Below are 17,637 nucleotides of genomic sequence, written 5' to 3'. Positions count from 1 at the left end.
TCTCTGTGTCATGGATGTATGAACAGCTGCAACTCTGAGTGTCTGGGCGACTCGTGGGCGGGGCTGAGCTACACACACGCAGCCACAGTGGACAAGGTTGTGCAGAGATGTGTGGAGGCATGAGTGTGTTTTAGAATATAGCCTAACCGCCATGAAACAATCAGGAAATAAGGTTTTATTTATCTGATCCACGGCTTTGTTCTCACAGCGCCGCTCCCTCTCTTCATTTACTCTCTAGCTCGCTCGACCGCTGCTGCTCACGCTCTCTCTCACGCTCTCTCTCATGCTCTCTCTCATGCTCAGTCATTGAGCCGGGGAGGAGGGGCCAACTTTGAATGCTGTGTGTTTACAAACACCAACCGACAAATCCTGCATAGTATACCTTTAAGATAAGAGGTGACTTTTATTAGAGCTAATACATCATGGATGGTATTCTATATGTGACTTTGATGAGTGATGAGCCTTTTGTAAATTACTTTTGGGACCCATCATGTGGGTATTAAATTAGATACAGTACAAACAAGCACATTATAAACTAGTTGAGGGTAAGATTAGTGAATTTCTAAACTCCTCAAAATTAACTACAGGGCCAGGCGTGTTGTGCTGATGTGCTCTCCTAGCCACAATGAACATATATTTACATTTCTTCTTTCCGGTGGGTTACGCACTCATCATCTCAGGGTGGTTTCAGAAACATGAAATGTGACCTTTTGCCATGTTTATGCCGCATTGCATAATCGCAACATCCTGGCAGATTGTCATGTGCCTTTGACATGATTAACAGAGTGCTGCAGAGATGGCTGTCCATCTGCCAGCAGGCTCTGAAGCCTCCCTGAGTGGCCAGTAGGTTGTTGGTCACCACCTCCCTGACCAGCTGCCTTATTGCCCGCTTACTGAGTTAGACTGGATTACCAGCTGCACAAACAGAAGAGGTCTTGAATTTTTAAAATGCTCTTAAATGTTTTCCTTAGAGCCATGTGTGGTGGAAAGTGGGCGGCCATGATGATCAGGCACTGACGAACACTCTAGTTTATAGTAACGTTTGTTTTCCTCATTTATTTTAGGATTGGTTGTTCTGATCCCCAAAGCTGAATAAATATTGATTCTTCCAAACTGAACTGCAGGGCTGCAACTAATGGTTATTTGATTATCCATTAATTTATTTTTATTATCATAATCATTATCATCATCATTATCATTATTATTATTATTCTTGATTAACTGATTGTCTACAAAACTTGAGAAAATAGTGAAAAGGTGTTTCAAAATTTCCCAGAGTCCAAGGTGAAAGGTCTTCAAATTGGCTTTAATTAATCAATTATCAAAACTGTTGCAGATTCATATTTTGCTAAACAACTAATCAATTAATCAGCTAATTGTTTCAGCTCTACAGAGCATTGTCTAATCAATCACAGCCTCGTTGAACGGACTCACACATACAATACAGTACAGGACGTTCAGGGAGGGAAGTGGGCGAGCTGACCGTCAGTAACCTGGACATGAGAATAGTAAACTGGTGTGAAATGTGTTCATGTTGAAGTGGGGCGGCCCCGCCTCGCCCAGTTCACCAGCAACTTGTGACCAGGACTAACAGAGGACACACAGCTTATCATCTGACTCTGCGCAAAGCTTGCGCTCCCACATGACGTTAGCTGCTCCGTCACCTCTCTCTGCAACTCTGTAAACCAACATCGACGCCCACATTACAACAGTTGGTCTTCCTGTCTGCGTCAACAACCTGAGTCATCAGCCTTCCGAGGAAGAAAAGGGGGGAAGAGATATTAAAGGGAAGGGATGATAGCAAGATGCTTTTTATAGTTTCAAAATGAATGTGTGAAAGATTCTTTTAAAACACAGTTACAGGAAAAATGGAGTGGGTGTTTTGGACCTTTGTTTTTGCCGCCCTCCATGGCAGCATAGCTGTGGTTGTTCAGTGAAAAAAGCCTCACCACTCAGAGAGGAACTACTTAGGGAGTTTCTCTCAAACAGGCTCAATGATTGCATCCTAACCATTACATAAAGCCTCCGTCTCATTCCCGAGGAGAGGAGAAAAGGCCTGGTCCGTATAGGAAAAAATTCCTCACTGGCCCTCCCTTTTCCTCCTCCTCCTTCTCAGCGACCCCACCCCTCCTCCTCCCTCCTCTGTGAAAGTTTTCCTCTCCCTCACTTTTCTCAGTTTCTTTCCACTGTCGCTCCCCCTCACTTCCCCATCTGGATGTGGTTAGTGTTTGAGTCGTGCTGTCTCTTTTCTCCTTATTTTTCCCCTAGTCCTTCCTGTACCTCTGTCTGCCCTTTTTTTTCCCTCCCCTCGCGTCTCCATCCCCCACTGCCAGCAACTTTTCAATATGGAGCCCTACATCTGCTTGTCTCCTTTCTCTTTACCCCTACACACTCACAATCACCCAGTGGTTGCCTGCTTAAACATAGATTAGTTGATGTACAGCTGAATAGTGTGCTCATGTTTTACTTTAAAACTAAATGAAAGAGTTCGAGGGGTGAAATGTCCTATGTTCCTCAAACTTGAGTCCATAGTTCCTGTTAAGTCCAGTTTCATTAATTTTCTGAACAGCAAAGATGTTAAAAAGTCACTTCCTTCCAGGTTATGAAATCATTTTGTGGCAGAGTTGACAACTATCATGGCAGGGGAGGCTGGGACTGAAGTAGATAATGATCTTGATCATGATTAGCAGACCTATGACTGTCACACAATCATGTGGTATTGGTCAAACTGACACAAAGTTGGTTTTGGAAAGTGTTTTCCAGTACAGTTAAGAGCTTGTTTGTGATTACACTAAGAATGGTTTATTACAACTTGAGTTTTATTTTTGTCGCTCCAACCATTAGTTCCATCAGTTATAGGTTTTAAACAAACCGATTAGCCAAATTTATTTGGAAGAGAAAACAAAGACACGGTAAAACCATTTAAATGTGTGTTGTAAACATCCGTTGCAGTTTGCTATCATTTTTTAGTGGAAATTCAAACTACCATTCAAATAAAAGAAAAAAATTAACTACTCAATTCATAATAATGTGTTGAAAGTGTTCTTAAAATGAAACTGTTCATCTACCATTGCGAGCGCTGTTAGCCCATCAGCACGCTAAGCTATCATTGTACTCTTTGCTAACTGGAGAAAACAAGCGAGCTGTGCTGAACGGATACTGATGAAACCAAACCATCTGAGAAGTTACGTCTGTAGACATTGTAGATTTGACACCATTGATGGAAATGGTGGATAACGGTGAGGCTATTTGTAAAATGCACCTGCCTTACATAACGTTAGCTTGTCACTGAAGTCAGGCAGCACTACGTACAGAACCTTCATTTTAACTTTTTGATTAGCCTACATGGGTTGCATTCAAATTAAATAAAAAAAACAACATGTTAGTTTGAATAAAATCAAACTTGTTTTGTTTTTTCAAAGTGACTTTGCCATTTACAGACAGACCTCTTGGCCCACTGTACTAGTACAACTGTGCTGTCCTGTCAGTAGGACATTCATTCAACTCATGAAGTAATTTAATTTTTTAATTCAAGTAAGTCACAAGACTGAGCTTGTGATCATAAGTTCTGAAATGGTTTTAAGTGTGGTAACTGGAAATCCATAGTTGATGTGAATTACAACGGAAAAACACATTGAGTTAATTATAGGAGATCAATGAATGTCATTTAATTTGGTTATGGTTTTCACAGTTGATCTGCACTCTGCGGGGTTGCAGGCTCCTGCATGAACTGCTTTGGAAATTTAAGCTAGTAAATGGGTGCAAATGCTCTGACAGTTAATGTGGAGAACAGCTGCACACACACACACACAGATCCATCCCCCCAGTGGTAAAGCATTTTGCTTACTCCGTCCTAATATTTAACCGTAATTCACATAACCATGCAACTGTTAATGTTCACACAGGGAGCAGGTAATCCCAGCAGAACATCACAAGTTCTTTATTTTTTAATGATTTCTGTTTTCATGGGGTCATCTTTTCACATAAAGTGACCAAGACCAGTGGAGCATCAGGAACTACTTGACTCATCTTCCTGTTCAGCAGTAAACCACATAGTCATTCACTTACTAAGAAGCAAATGTCACTGCTTCTAAAAGTAGCAATGACAAATTCACATGAAATTATGGTTTTCCCCCCAGGTTCCTGGGCTTAGGTGCTGTGGTTGCTATGCGTTTTCACATTTTCTTTACTAAATAATTGAGTTTTTTAAATGATCATTTAAAAAAAAGAATAATTCAGAACAGGAGTAGAATAGATTTATATTTTAAATATGATAAAACATTGTTTCCCTCTCTTCATTCACACTCTAGCTCGCTTGACCACTGACTCTCCCTCTCTCTCTTTCTCTCATCTTTTTTACAGTACAGACTACAGTGTGTCACTTAAATGCTGCAGCTTGGGGGTTAGCTCCGAAGTTAGCAACAATGGGTTAGCCTAGCCTGAAGACGCTAAACAGAGAAATAGAGAACGGAGAAATGTGTGGCTGCTAATCACACCCCGCCCCACCACCACCACCACCACCACCACCAAACCAAACCACCCGCTCAACAAGCATAAACATGTAGACAAGCGATATTTTCAACTGTTTTCCCGCAGTGTCCCATCCACCGCCTGTATGTGTTACACAACCTGACTTTGCTTTGTATTTGATAAATTCTTGTAAATGTAGCTGCTGGCTGAGAAAAACCGGCCCCGCCTCTCTACCAGCGGTACCTGCAGTCAGTGAATCACATCAGCAGCAGAGGGAGGAGGACAGAGGACAGGAGGAAAGACTTCCTGTGCAGACAGCAGCTGTGCACACGCCCCTTGAATCAGATTGTAGTGACAGATGAGTTGAAATTGTATGTTGTGTGTGTGTAGATTGTGTTTTATAAACAATCTGGCAACTTGGGTAACGTCAGACAAACATACAAAACTTATGGATCCGTGTGTATGACGGTTATTCATAATAAAGATTGAGGGCCATGCAAATTACAGGAGTCTCCCAGGAGAAACAAAAAAATGGGAGCACCCGCCCTCAGACAAAGAGAGCAGAGGAGAGGACAGAGAAGCTAGCATGACCATAAATGAAACCAAAACACTGTAGAGAACTTGCAGCATAGTTTTTTTTTTCTGTTCATTTGGCTTAGGGGCTGTGAAAAAACACTTGGGCATTGTGCCTAAATGTTACAATTGTAGGAAAAACCCTGGAAACCCAGCATCACACTGTGTCACATGTGTCATAGTTCTACCAGACCTACATTGACTGTATACATATCCGGTGGTTTACCGTACCAGTTCACAAAAGTAGAATCTGAGTCAGAGCTGTGCAGGGTTTCCCACGTCGCTCAGCTGCATTTGGAAAAGAATAAACTTGCCCAGGAAGGGACTGAAAGCTGAGATGTACGTATTCAACTATTAATTTTACCCATGATCCAGAGTTCTGCTCCACATGTTCATTGGCACATGTAGTTGTATGAACTGGATTATAGCTTTCCTACACCGTACCATCACATTTCTAGGACTACAACAAAGCCTGCTGTAACTATCTGTCAAAAACAGAACAAGCAGTCTTGTTATGCTGTAAGGTATTGATGGAGAATAAAAAAAAAACAAAACTAACTACAATTTCTACTACGAATTAAACTACTACCAAAAGAATACCAATCTGCAGTCAACACTGTAGACTAAACTTGAAACCTGAAAATGTCTGCAGGTTGAAAAATCGAGTGTCCTACATGATGTTCCATCAGGAAGATCTTTTCCATTGAAGTTATCCTAATCTCTGAATTCCCCTCGGAATATCTGATATTCTTACATGGACGAACTGCAGTATTATTAATAAGCTTCCAAGTTGTAATGGAACAGGAAGCAGCTGAAAGGAAGGCTTTCATTGTACAACAAACAATAGTAGGATAACTTTAACATGGAAACTAAGCACATCTGGATAAAATATTTGGAGGTATGTTGTTATATTAGATGAATCATCTCATGGAAATTCCGCTTGCTGTATTGCTATATGTTGTTTCCAGCTGTGAGCGGATAAACAAACACAATAGGTTTAATTTCAAGAACATAGATGGCTTTTGATTTTCAACATCAGAGAATTTCCATAAAGGAAGGGCTATGCTTGAAATAATCTAGTTCATAGCTGAATGGCACATACAAAAAGTGACAGAAGTAATTGTGTGAACAGTGAAAAGATGTTCATACCCTGCCTACTTTCATACCTCCGCACACCTGACCAATCGTGGCATAAAGTTGGCGTGCTTGTTTCGGAAAGTTAGAAAAATCTCATTGCACCACTTCTGACGTCAGAAAGCTTTGGGGAATTGGGACACTGTTGGACCATCCAACAAGCACTTCAGTTGGAACACACAGATGATTTAAGTAGCAATAAAAATTATAATTAAAACACTGACGGGAATGATAAGCCAAGTATGGGAACCATTTCTTATTCAGAATTATCACTTGATAGCACATGTGATCTTTTTATTTGTGGCCTTGAAACTTGAGAAGACCTTGACACATCTCGTGGCAATGTTGCAACGTACGCAGGAATGTAATCCATCAGCTCCTCCTCAGTCTGTATAAGGGAGATGCTGTAGGGCTGATGAATAGAGGCAGACAGCAGAGAACATAATAGGAGAGGATTCATGAGGAGATTAAATCAAGACAGACAGGAAAAGACATTTAAGTAAATGGAATTATTGAGAGCATAATTTCAAATGAGCAAATGCAATACATAGAAAGGACGGGTGGTGCTGTGGTAAGAGAGGGAGAGATTGTGATTGCCAAACAGCATTGGAAGAGGGAGGGGAGGGACTGTGTCAGACTGGAGAGCCACAATATAAGAGATGGAGGGACCGCTTGGTCAGTCGCCAAGATATCGATTTATAAATTAGCATTAGTGTATGTGTGTGTGTGTGTGTGTGTGAGTGGCTCTGTGGGCAGAAGAGTGGTGGGGGATGGGGTATACGAGGTAGGGGACCCGTTAGTGGTCCAGAATCGAATTATGTCTGAGCTGACAAGCAGGAGTAATGATGCTGGGGCTGGACACAAAGAGCTCCACTCCCAGATTCAAGCACAATAAGACAGTGGGAGAATACCCTGGTACTCACTGACGTCAGCGTTTGTGTTTCAGTCAATATTTGTGAGGTCAAAAAATTATTTGTAGTCTGATGAAGTTGAGGTGGGAAGTTTGTTTCATATGTAGCCCAAATGTTTAATATTAAATTAATTAAAAAGACATTATAATGTAATGCTTTTAATTAATTCCCCTTCACCTTTCAAACAATCATACCCGCTGCCTCCCAGCAGGGTCACTAAGTGTCGCTAAGCTAGCTTGCTCCTGTTGGTTAAAGAGGTGACAAAAGAAAAAAAGTATTTTTTTCTCTTCACAGAGTTGTGCATCTTTCTCTGAGGAACATCTTCAGGATCAAAAAGCTGCCAAAGTAACTGAATTGACCAGCTAGCTGCTGCCGTTCACACTCTGGTTCTTCACTTAGATGCTGAATAATAGTCCAAGCTCTAGGTAGCTAGTAGCCTGCTCCGTAGCTAGCTTGTGCAGCTTGTTATGCAAAATAAACGAAGATGTGAATTACTATGTGCACTGTTCATTTAAAGCAGCAGCTTGTTGGTTGGTTTAGAATTTGTTTGACGTTGTTGCTATAGCTAACAGGAGCTAACTGGCTGAATTTGGTAGTTTTTAAATTTGCTTGCTTAAAAGAGTACTGCACTGATTTAGATTCACAATGGACTAAAATAAAAGGAACAAAATCAATGCAGCAGAACCAGAGAAATGGTCTTTTTTTATTCCATGCATTCTTCTTCCTTGTCAAAACCAGCCACATAAATTACCCATAATGCAACTCAACAACCGACAGTTCGGTCCGAAATTCGGGTGTGTGTGCTTGTAGCAGCTAATGTAGCCTCAAGACCACATGAGGAGTGGGCTACAGAGGTCTGCTAACCTCACTACTTTCTAACTCCATAGCCCCAGATTTATTTTATTTGTTGGCTGAAGACTACAAATAAAATAAATCTGGGGCTGTGGAGCCCCAACCAACGCTGACTCAAGTGACATCACTTGAGGCAATTTATCAGATTTCACACAGCTCCCTCTGGAGACACAAAATGCTTCATACTGTTTTTTTCACATATACAGTAGTACTTCCCAACACCTGGAAACACACTTTAATGTGTAAAATCGGTGGAGTTCCCTTTTAAGAGAGGCACAGTGCATGTGATTGGCTGAAATGGGAGTGAACGGTGAATGATGATGACACCACAGTGGCATTATCAAATAAAGTGTGACATGAAATGAAAATGTCATTGGGAAAAATGACTTGATTAAATAAAAACAGATTTTTGGAAAAGAGTATAAAATAAAAATGATAAAAACTTGATGTTATGAAAATAAGAATGATGAAGTAATTTATAATAGTTTCAGTAATTTATTAGATTATTTCAGACTTTATTGTTTTTATATATATTATACAGTTTATTCATCACATTATTTATTTCTATTTAGTTATTGATTTATTGAATATTAAACACTTTAGGGCTCCATGTTTTTGGGGGATATTGTTACAATGATAAAGTATGACAGTTGGCTGCTGAATAGCATCATTTTTATTCGAGGAGCTGCCACATTCTCCACACTTTTTCACCACATCAATATTTGCTTATTGTGTCCATGAATGCACCTCTCATCATCAACTAATGCTCATGTCTCACTTCTTTCTTTCTCACTTATTCTCACTCTTTGTTCATGAACACACCACCACTCAGCAGTCGACCTCTCAAATGTGTCTATGTTACCACAAAAGATAAAACAAGATGTGAACTGTGATAGTTGACCTCACTTAATCACGTCTCTGCAGTTACATTTTTTAAAGTTTACTGCACTGAATGGAAACCAACCTGCTGTACGGAAAAACATTTAACACAGGAAAGTCTTAGGCAGTCATGTATATTTATAGAACTAAAACTTGCAAAAACAGCAAATCGGTCTTTAAAGGAAAAACAAGGCAGAAGTGATTTTCTCTTCTCCAGTCCCATCTTTCCACCCAGCTTTTAGCTTGCCTGGCTCACACTACACCAGACCATTGACCTGAACTTTCATCAGCCTGTTTTTCACTTTTTTTCTCTCAGCTGTTGTACTAAAAGGGCCAAAACACAGCGGGGGGTTTACAGCCACACACCTCCCCAGATGAATAGAACTAAGAGCAAAGTGAAAAACCAGGAAATGAGTCTATTTGTGATGAGAAGGTAGAACACATTCACACACTTTCTTTTTCTTGACATGCTGTAAAAACTGCTCAAAACTGTGAGATAAGTGTGTGTGTTTTATTTCCTGTGTGGAAAATAATGTGCTAAACTATGGAGTAGACAATTTACATAAGAGAACACGAAACAACATCCTGTGAACATAACCAGAACATGAGTCGCTTTATACAACTGGCACTAAAAAAACATCATTGTGCCCTCTGCTGTCCATCAGATGTTACTGCTTGCATGTAGGTATTTAAATGAGGTGGAGGATATTTACAAGGTTTTAAAACCACTGTGGTTTTACAGCCTTTTCAGTGGTCTGTGCTCTAGTAATAGCCCTTTACATGAACTTGAACTGCTTTGAAAGCATGAGTATTTAGTCAAGTACACCGGGCGTCCCTGCAGTACTCCTGTCAGTCCTACCTGTTAATAAACTGCGTTGCCATGGATATTAATCAGTCTGTCTGTTTATCCAGGTGTCCACATCCTGATCGCTGTCGGCGCTGTGATGATGGTAGTCGGGTTCCTCGGGTGCTATGGTGCCATCCAGGAGTCCCAATGTCTCCTGGGAACTGTGAGTCACTGTCACATTTAGCTTATTTTGTCATTAACCAATCAAGGAAAACCCCATCTTAGCTAAAGCCTTACCATAACCGTTTATCCAATGTTTTCGTTCTGTCCTGCAGTTCTTCGCCTGCCTGGTCATCCTGTTCGCCTGCGAGGTTGCAGCTGGAATCTGGGGCTTCATGCACAAAGACACAGTGAGACCATGCATACACAGACACACACACACAGACACACACACACACACACGCACTTACACCAGAGCTAGAAATAGGCATGCAACATTTAGCAGTACAGTAAATTCAGGACCCCTCATTTATTTCAATGGGATTGCTGTGTTGACTCTGCCAACACAGAGGCCTCCTGCAAAAAAACACAGTGTTGTATTCAGATGGACCTGGCTAAACATGTGCTGCAAAGCAATACCAAGTCATTCTAATCAAACACATGCAAGCACACATTCCTGGGAGATTACTTTGAAATGTGAACAGGGTAATTCTACAGTTAACCCACATGATCATTGATAAAACTGATAAATGGACTGTGGCCAGAGTTGTAAAGTCTGGTCTCTTTATAAACCACTGTGTTGTGGTTTTGTATCTGATGAACCTTCAGACTCATCAATCTATCACTCAGACCAGCGTTTTTGTAGAAACACACTCACACCAACACAGCTTATATTTAATGCAGCGCTGTTTTCAGTCTGAATGGCTGGTCACTTTTTCTTTACTGTAACTGTATATTTAGTGCTGCTGTGAATGCAACAACAACAAAAAAAATCTTAACAAATTAAACACTTCTTCCATCTCGCTGTATTGCCCCTCATCACTCCAAGGCTTTGCCTGAATTGTAGTGTATTTAGCGATTTATTTTCAAGGTAACAATATTAAGTTTGAGGCAGAGCTAACAAAAACCTCTCTGTTCCTGTTTCAGGTGTCAAAGGAGATGATCAACTTCTATGACTCTGTGTACGACAAGGCCTTAACACCAACTATTGAACAGGAGAAGAAAAACAAAGTCTCCACTGTGCTCAGGGTCTTCCATGAGACGGTATGAACATACGCTATGTAATGTATATTTTGATATAATGTAAAAAAAAACCAAAATAACCCCTCCCTTGAAAGAAGGAAGAGAGCATGCTTAATGGTTAAAGCAAACTCAAGTCTTCATTGCAGTAATCTACTGTGCACATGTAAAAATAAACACCCTGAAAGAATCATGTGACAGCTGAGTGTTCAGTGTAGCAGCAGGTGTACGTCTGACCCAGATACGTGTGAGATGTAATACATAAACATAGCCACAAGGTAGAGCTCTGCTTAATACAGGCAGTCTGACATCACAACAACTGCATATTCAAGAGTTGTGATAACAGTTAAAGTTCTGGACACATTCACTAAACACAGTACATGTCAAGGTACTTTTTCAAATATTTGCCATCATTATTGCTGTGTAACAAGTATTGTTACACTGTGTTGCGCCACAGACATGTTAGAGGTTATTGGACTATTTGTTGCATAAATATTTCTCCAAGCAGCAGCAGAGGATCCATCATGGAGCACAATAAATTCTCCCTCAAGGATGAAACTCACTGCACAGCTGAATGCAGCATAGTGACTTGCTTTCAGTTGGCGTTAATTGGGAAGTAGAACATAAATAATACCAATCAGCTCTGACAGATGGCTCCCAGTGACTCAGTCTTGGTGGTGACTCATCCTGTGCATGGGCAGAGACGTCTGGCCAGCGACTATATATCATTTTAATGGTGCACTTTCAAGCTAAAGTTGACAATATGAGAAAATCCTCACAACAGCTATAAAATTCTGCTAGTAATGATTCACTCATGTCCATCTCCAGTGTTGATTTTTGGGAAAATCAATTTCTGGTGACTAACAGCAGGTCATCATGTAGCACATTAGTGAACCTTATGTGTTTACTTCACTTCTCTGGTGTCACGAAAAGCTCATGAAATAATGACTGATTATGAACATTAATAGTCGAGATTGAAACTAAACCTCATATATCATAAATAATGACAGGCTGGTAGAAACAAGACAAAAAGAGGCATCTTAACCATAATGTCATCATAATGCCATCAATTTTGATAATTCATAAATTGTCTTGAGTCGTTTTTTAAGAGAAAAATTCTCTGATTCCAGCCTTATTTTAGGCTTATATTTTCAGTTTCTTTGAGTCCTCTATGACAGTAAACTGAATATGTTTGGGTTGTGACAAAACAAGACATTTGAAGACGTCATCTTGGGCTCTGGGAATCAGTGATAGACATTTTCTGACATTTTGTGGACCAAACAACTAATGGATTCATCAAGAAAATAATCAACAGATTAATCGATAATGAAAATAATTGTTAGTTGCAGCCCTTGTTATAGCTGCTTTTCACTCTCTGATGTATTGAGGAAAATCCCCGCACTGATGCTGATGTGCACGTGTGTTACTAGGTTACCAAATGATCTTGCATACTTATTAAGATGGCTTGTCAGTTTCCATGATCAGCAGATGGAATCATAGTAGTTTAGATTGTGAATTCAATGCTAAAATCAAATCTTAACAATCAGAAAAAATAGTATTTTGTTCATTTTGTTTTCACACCACAAATGAACCGCACTGACAGAGTCCGACCCTCTGTCTCAGAGGGTCTTGGTCCATTTGTTTAGTCCATACCAGAATTTGATCGACAGCTTTGCCAGCCCAAGCCAAGAAAAACCAAAGAGGAAAAGCACCAGCTTTCCTCACAGGGCATCAAACAGATCAGGTGTGAAAGCACCATAACTAAGAGGATATGCAAAAACAATTCATACAACCTGTTGATCAATTGTCAATAAAAATCTGTGGAAACATACAGATAACAGTTTTTGTCTGTTGTATGTTTCAACTAATATGTTTATGAGAAATGTGGAACGTAAAATAACGACAAGTAACGATGACATGAAGTAGGAACAAACACTTTTTAGAGGCTATGTGCAAAATTTGCATGATACACAAGAGTGTGTTGTCATTAAACTGTTAAAACCAGTAGATAACAGAAACCAAATAAGAATGGGGGGTGACGTACAGTAAGTAGAGGACGAGGGAGCGCTACTTCATCACTGTGTTGTCTTTGTGTTTCAGCTGGATTGCTGTGGTAAAGGCCAGGGGACTGCTTTCCTGACCAGAATTACAGACACACTCGGTGTGACCGATTTGTGCCCCAAAGGAACTACAACTGTAAGTGTGATCACAGTTTTCTCACCACTTTCATGCATGCAACAGCTTGGTCACACTGTGAGGTTGTGTTCACCACACTCAGCATAAAACTTCAACAGCGCAGCAACAAATGTAGGTACTGTGTGTTACTGTTCACTTCATTCTAGAGTAAAATATATCTCAGATTGAAATATTAAAAGTGTGTGATATGTTTTATCAGAAAAAAATGGATTTGAAATATAGTTTTATGTATATATTATACATTTGGAGCAATCACAATGGTCTTGAAAACACTGCACTCATTTCTTAAGAACGCACTTCGCTAAAGGAAGACATTGTATCTTGTTGAAGCACAGGTGTTACTAACATAATTAATAATGTCTCCATTCCGTTTAGGTGTACCAGTATGTCATGTCAGTCTGTCAGTTGGAATGTAACCATTTTTTAAGGAGTTGTTCAACAGGAAAATATGCTCATTCACTTTCTTGCAGAGAGTTAGACGAGAAGAGAGAGCCTGGAGATGATTAGCTTAGCAAGCATACGCACTGGAAGCTAGCCTGACTCTCCAAATGTACAGGGAGGATACGTGGGAGGATACGCTCTTCTGTGCAGCGTCTCTGCTGGATGCCTGGCAAACTCACAGTGACCACATGACTCAGAGAAGTCTGCTCCTGGTTGTTGTTCACCAATAAATAACTATACAGCATTTACGATCTAATTTGCGAGCTTTTGAGGTGTTGGTAGGTGTATTTTTGAACTTTGGACAGAGCCAAGCTAGCTGTTTCTCTTTGTTTCCACTATTTATGCTAAGATAAGCTAATCCCCTTCTGGCTCCAGCGTCATACTTAGAGCATAGACATAAGATTGGTATCGATCTTCTCATCTAACTCTCTGCAAGAAAGTGAATAAGCACATTTCACATAATGTTAAACGTTTAAAATGTCTAAATATCTGTTGTGAGAAAGATCTATGTGGTCAGGGCTCTGGAAATGTTGAGAAACACTGATGTAGAGCTACTGTCTTTCGATGGGATAATGAACAGAGTTTATAATTCCAACTAAATTTGTGATGTAGAGAAGCACTGAGGGCTGTATTCAGGGCTGGAGACATAAGCTGCTTCAGTGCAAAATTTCAGTAGAAAGATATGCAGGGAAGGTCTCTGTATTCAGACTTGTGCTGCACAGGGGATTCATCTTGATTTCTTGGCAGCACATTCACATTACTGAAATGATCTGAGTCCAGTCCAAGCCTCTGAGGTTGCCAGGACTATCCTGTGTTCAGTTTTCTGGAACTGATGTTTTCCTGTGTATCAAGCCAATACTGTTAATCCAACATCAGGTGATAAAAAAAAGTGGATTGATTTTTTTTTTTTTAATGCATTTTTTACTGTGTGTAATCAACATAATAGACTAAATACAAGAGACACAGTAGGCTATTGTGAAGTAAAATTTAGAGAAAGCATGTTGTAATAAGATTAAATTGATAAAGTAATAGCAGTTGATTGCTAAAATAAATCAGACTAAGAGCTACGCTAGCAGCTAGTAAGGCTTAACATTCACCATGTTAATGTTGCATGTTCATATGCTAACATTTGCTAATTAGCGCTGAACACGAATGGGATGGGAATGTCGTTATTTTTGTAAGTATTAGTTAGGTGACTGAACATCCCAAGCAGCTAGCATGGCTAAAATGAGGAGACACAGAGGCACAGAAGGAGGACTGTGGATTTTGTCCCTCATCACTTACATTGTAAGTGCATTATGAAGGGATGTTCTAATGCTCAGTATGAACAGGAGGAACGATTATGGTAAGAAAGCATGTTTCAATGGGGCACCTGACTGTTGTATTAAAACAGACTTGAAAAATTGTGAACCCGTCCGCTAATGTCACATAAGTCCTTACTCTGAATACAGCCCTGAATGAATAAGAAGCCAAACTGCTCATTGGAATAAATATGGAATAGTACTTAAATAATAAAAAGCCAAAGTAAAATATGGCACCTTGTTTTCCCATTGACTTCAAAATCAGTAAACAAGATACAAAATAATATTTTGATGATTTTCCTTTGCAGAGTTGCCACGATAGGATCCAGGAATTGTTCTCAGATAAGATTTATCTGATTGGTATCGCCGCTCTGGTGGTCGCAGTTATTATGGTGAGTTTCAATAACACACTGTATTTCTTCAGCCTCAAATTTATCCAACAGCATACAGCAGGTTACCAAGACACGTTCACCTGACAGCTGAAATCCTAAATACAGTAATGTAGTCATGGGTAGGGGTGTGACTGCTCTTTCACTGCATCAATGCAATTATTAAATGGTTGTAAATAAAACATAAATCTTGTAATATAAAATATAAATGGTGCTGGTTAAAGTGCATCAGTCACCTAAAGGACACAAGGGGAATTAATCTCTCTGACTTCAGGAGCAATCAGTGTGAAATGCTTTTAATCAAACTAATGGCAGTTCTCTGCCATCAAGCTTTTCTCCTCTTGGACTAATTTGACCAACACCATATTTTGTGTATATTTATCTGTCTACCTGTCTGCCTGAGACCTGAAATTACTGGGCTAGATTTAAGTATAGGCTAGTGTTACTCTGCATTTTTATTATTATGAATAAATCCCATGAAAATACCAAACCTACCAACAGCAGCAGCAGTGGATTAATACACATTTTTTGTTGCCTCTGAGTGTTTCTGGCAGCAGGACGGTGTGTGTGGGATTGAGTCATAATAAACCACAGTGTGTGTATTCATGGTAATGAAGGAACGTGTCACCAAGTGCAACAGTATGACTCACTGATGTGGTAAAAATGTAGCTCTTTGGCACAAAAGAAAAAGATAAATCAGGAATAAGACAAATTGATAATAAGAAGAATATAGAATATCACATTCATCCTTTCTGTTGTATCATTTTGAAAGCACAATTTGAGTTGTATATTTTTGCTGGTCATGGTAACCCTACCATGGGGAATATATCACATTCTCACTTGCTTGTGTTTATCATCCCAGATCTTTGAGATGATCTTCAGTATGGTGTTGTGCTGCGGGATCCGCAACAGCCCGGTCTACTAAAGCGACGGTCATCTTGACCAATGAAGGAAGGATGACCTCGCAGTCTCCGTCTCATTCTTTCTCTTCTTCTTTTCTAAGCAGGAAACGTCACATATTTAGCTTGCTGGATTTAGTCAGCTCTTTGAGAAGACAACGTAGACCATCCTCCATTGAGCTTTTTTATTACACTGTCAACAAATTTTTTGTTAGTCACAGATGTTGTTATGCATATTTGACCAGTGCTATCCTAACCTGATATGTAGATATTATATCACACGGTCACACATGATTTACATTTACCAGCTCAGTCCAGCTGGTGATCTAATCCTTTAGTGATTAATTAGTTGTTTACTGCTTCCTTGCCTATGAACATGCTCTTATATTCTTGGTTTTATGGATGTTTTTTCACTGTTTTATGTATAAACTGTATATAAATATATATATTAACAGTGCTTTATGACTGCCTGAGCATGGATATTGTATTACAGTAGATCCTTCTCCTGTATTCTTCCTGCACTCTCTTCTTGTTTGCCTTGCCCTAGACTGAACCAGATGATGGTTTTTAAGACCGGCACTATGTCACAGAGTGGAGAACACATACACACACACACACACACACACACACACACACACACACACACACCTACGCTGTCCTACAGACTGTACTGTGTGATGTCTACAGGAACTGACTAAAGAATGAATCTCAGTCACTCTTGGAAGCTGGAACCAAATTTATAATGACGTGATGTCTGTCATTTTGGCTCCATGAGGTTATTTGTTGAGTTGTCTTTGGCTGTTTGTTGTTCATCACATGTCCAGAACTGAGAGCTCAGTTGCATAGATCATTTTTAAGATTTGGAGTTGCATAAAGTTGAAATTATTCTTACAAACCATACTTTGGCATATTCATCCAAAAACACAAATTTCTCCTTTTTGGCTCCTAAAATTTTGTCAAAAAGTTCAAATATTGTTATAGAAAGGAAATATCATTAATATAAAGCCAAGTGTGGTTGTTTTCTCCAGACATTTCTAAAAACCTCTGAATAGAAACAGAAACAGCAGGAATGGTGTTACCATGGCAAACACTGTGGACACCTTCCTGATGGACAGTGAGAAGTCATCATTTACCTTAAAAATTAGTTTGAAATGTTTCTGGAAACCCTATTTTAGTGGTGATTCTGTGTAAAGAAACATGCGTGGATAAATCTAAAAGAGGAAAAACTTAAAAGGTTTTCTGCAACTGTGCACTTATTTGTGGAAGCAACTTGCTTAAAGGACCAGTGTGTGAGAAAATAAGAATCATTGTGTTTTTATTACCTTAGAATGAGCCCTTTATGTCTACAGAGGGAGCAGGTCCTCTTCCACAGAGCCTGCCATGTTCTACAGTAGCCCAGAATGGACAAACCAAACACTGGCCTCAGAGAGGGCCTTTTGTTTTTTTTTGCAAGTTTTGTGGCCACTGTAGGTTCACTAAACACTTGGAAGGGGAGGGGAGCTGTATTCAGTTGGTTGCAATCTGCAACCTCAACGCTAGATGCCACTAAATCCTACACACTGGTCC

At 39.7% G+C, this 17,637-nt stretch overlaps 1 protein-coding gene across 1 annotated transcript in view; it reads left to right on the top strand.

The window, feature by feature from the left end:
- The window catches only part of cd81a (CD81 molecule a), a 28,223-nt gene extending 10,952 nt beyond the window's left edge, over positions 1-17,271 (top strand). The window contains exons 3-8 of the mRNA XM_044358087.1: positions 9,732-9,829; positions 9,942-10,016; positions 10,753-10,869; positions 12,946-13,041; positions 15,092-15,175; positions 16,035-17,271. Coding sequence (XP_044214022.1) covers positions 9,732-9,829; positions 9,942-10,016; positions 10,753-10,869; positions 12,946-13,041; positions 15,092-15,175; positions 16,035-16,097 — 533 coding nt within the window. The 3' untranslated portion in view covers positions 16,098-17,271. The remainder of the gene's footprint in view (positions 1-9,731; positions 9,830-9,941; positions 10,017-10,752; positions 10,870-12,945; positions 13,042-15,091; positions 15,176-16,034) is intronic.
- Positions 17,272-17,637: the final 366 nt, after the last annotated feature.

Source organism: Thunnus albacares, chromosome 1 (assembly GCF_914725855.1).
Source record: "Thunnus albacares chromosome 1, fThuAlb1.1, whole genome shotgun sequence".
Lineage (NCBI taxonomy): Eukaryota > Metazoa > Chordata > Actinopteri > Scombriformes > Scombridae > Thunnus > Thunnus albacares.
This window is presented reverse-complemented; position numbering and strand designations above follow the sequence as displayed.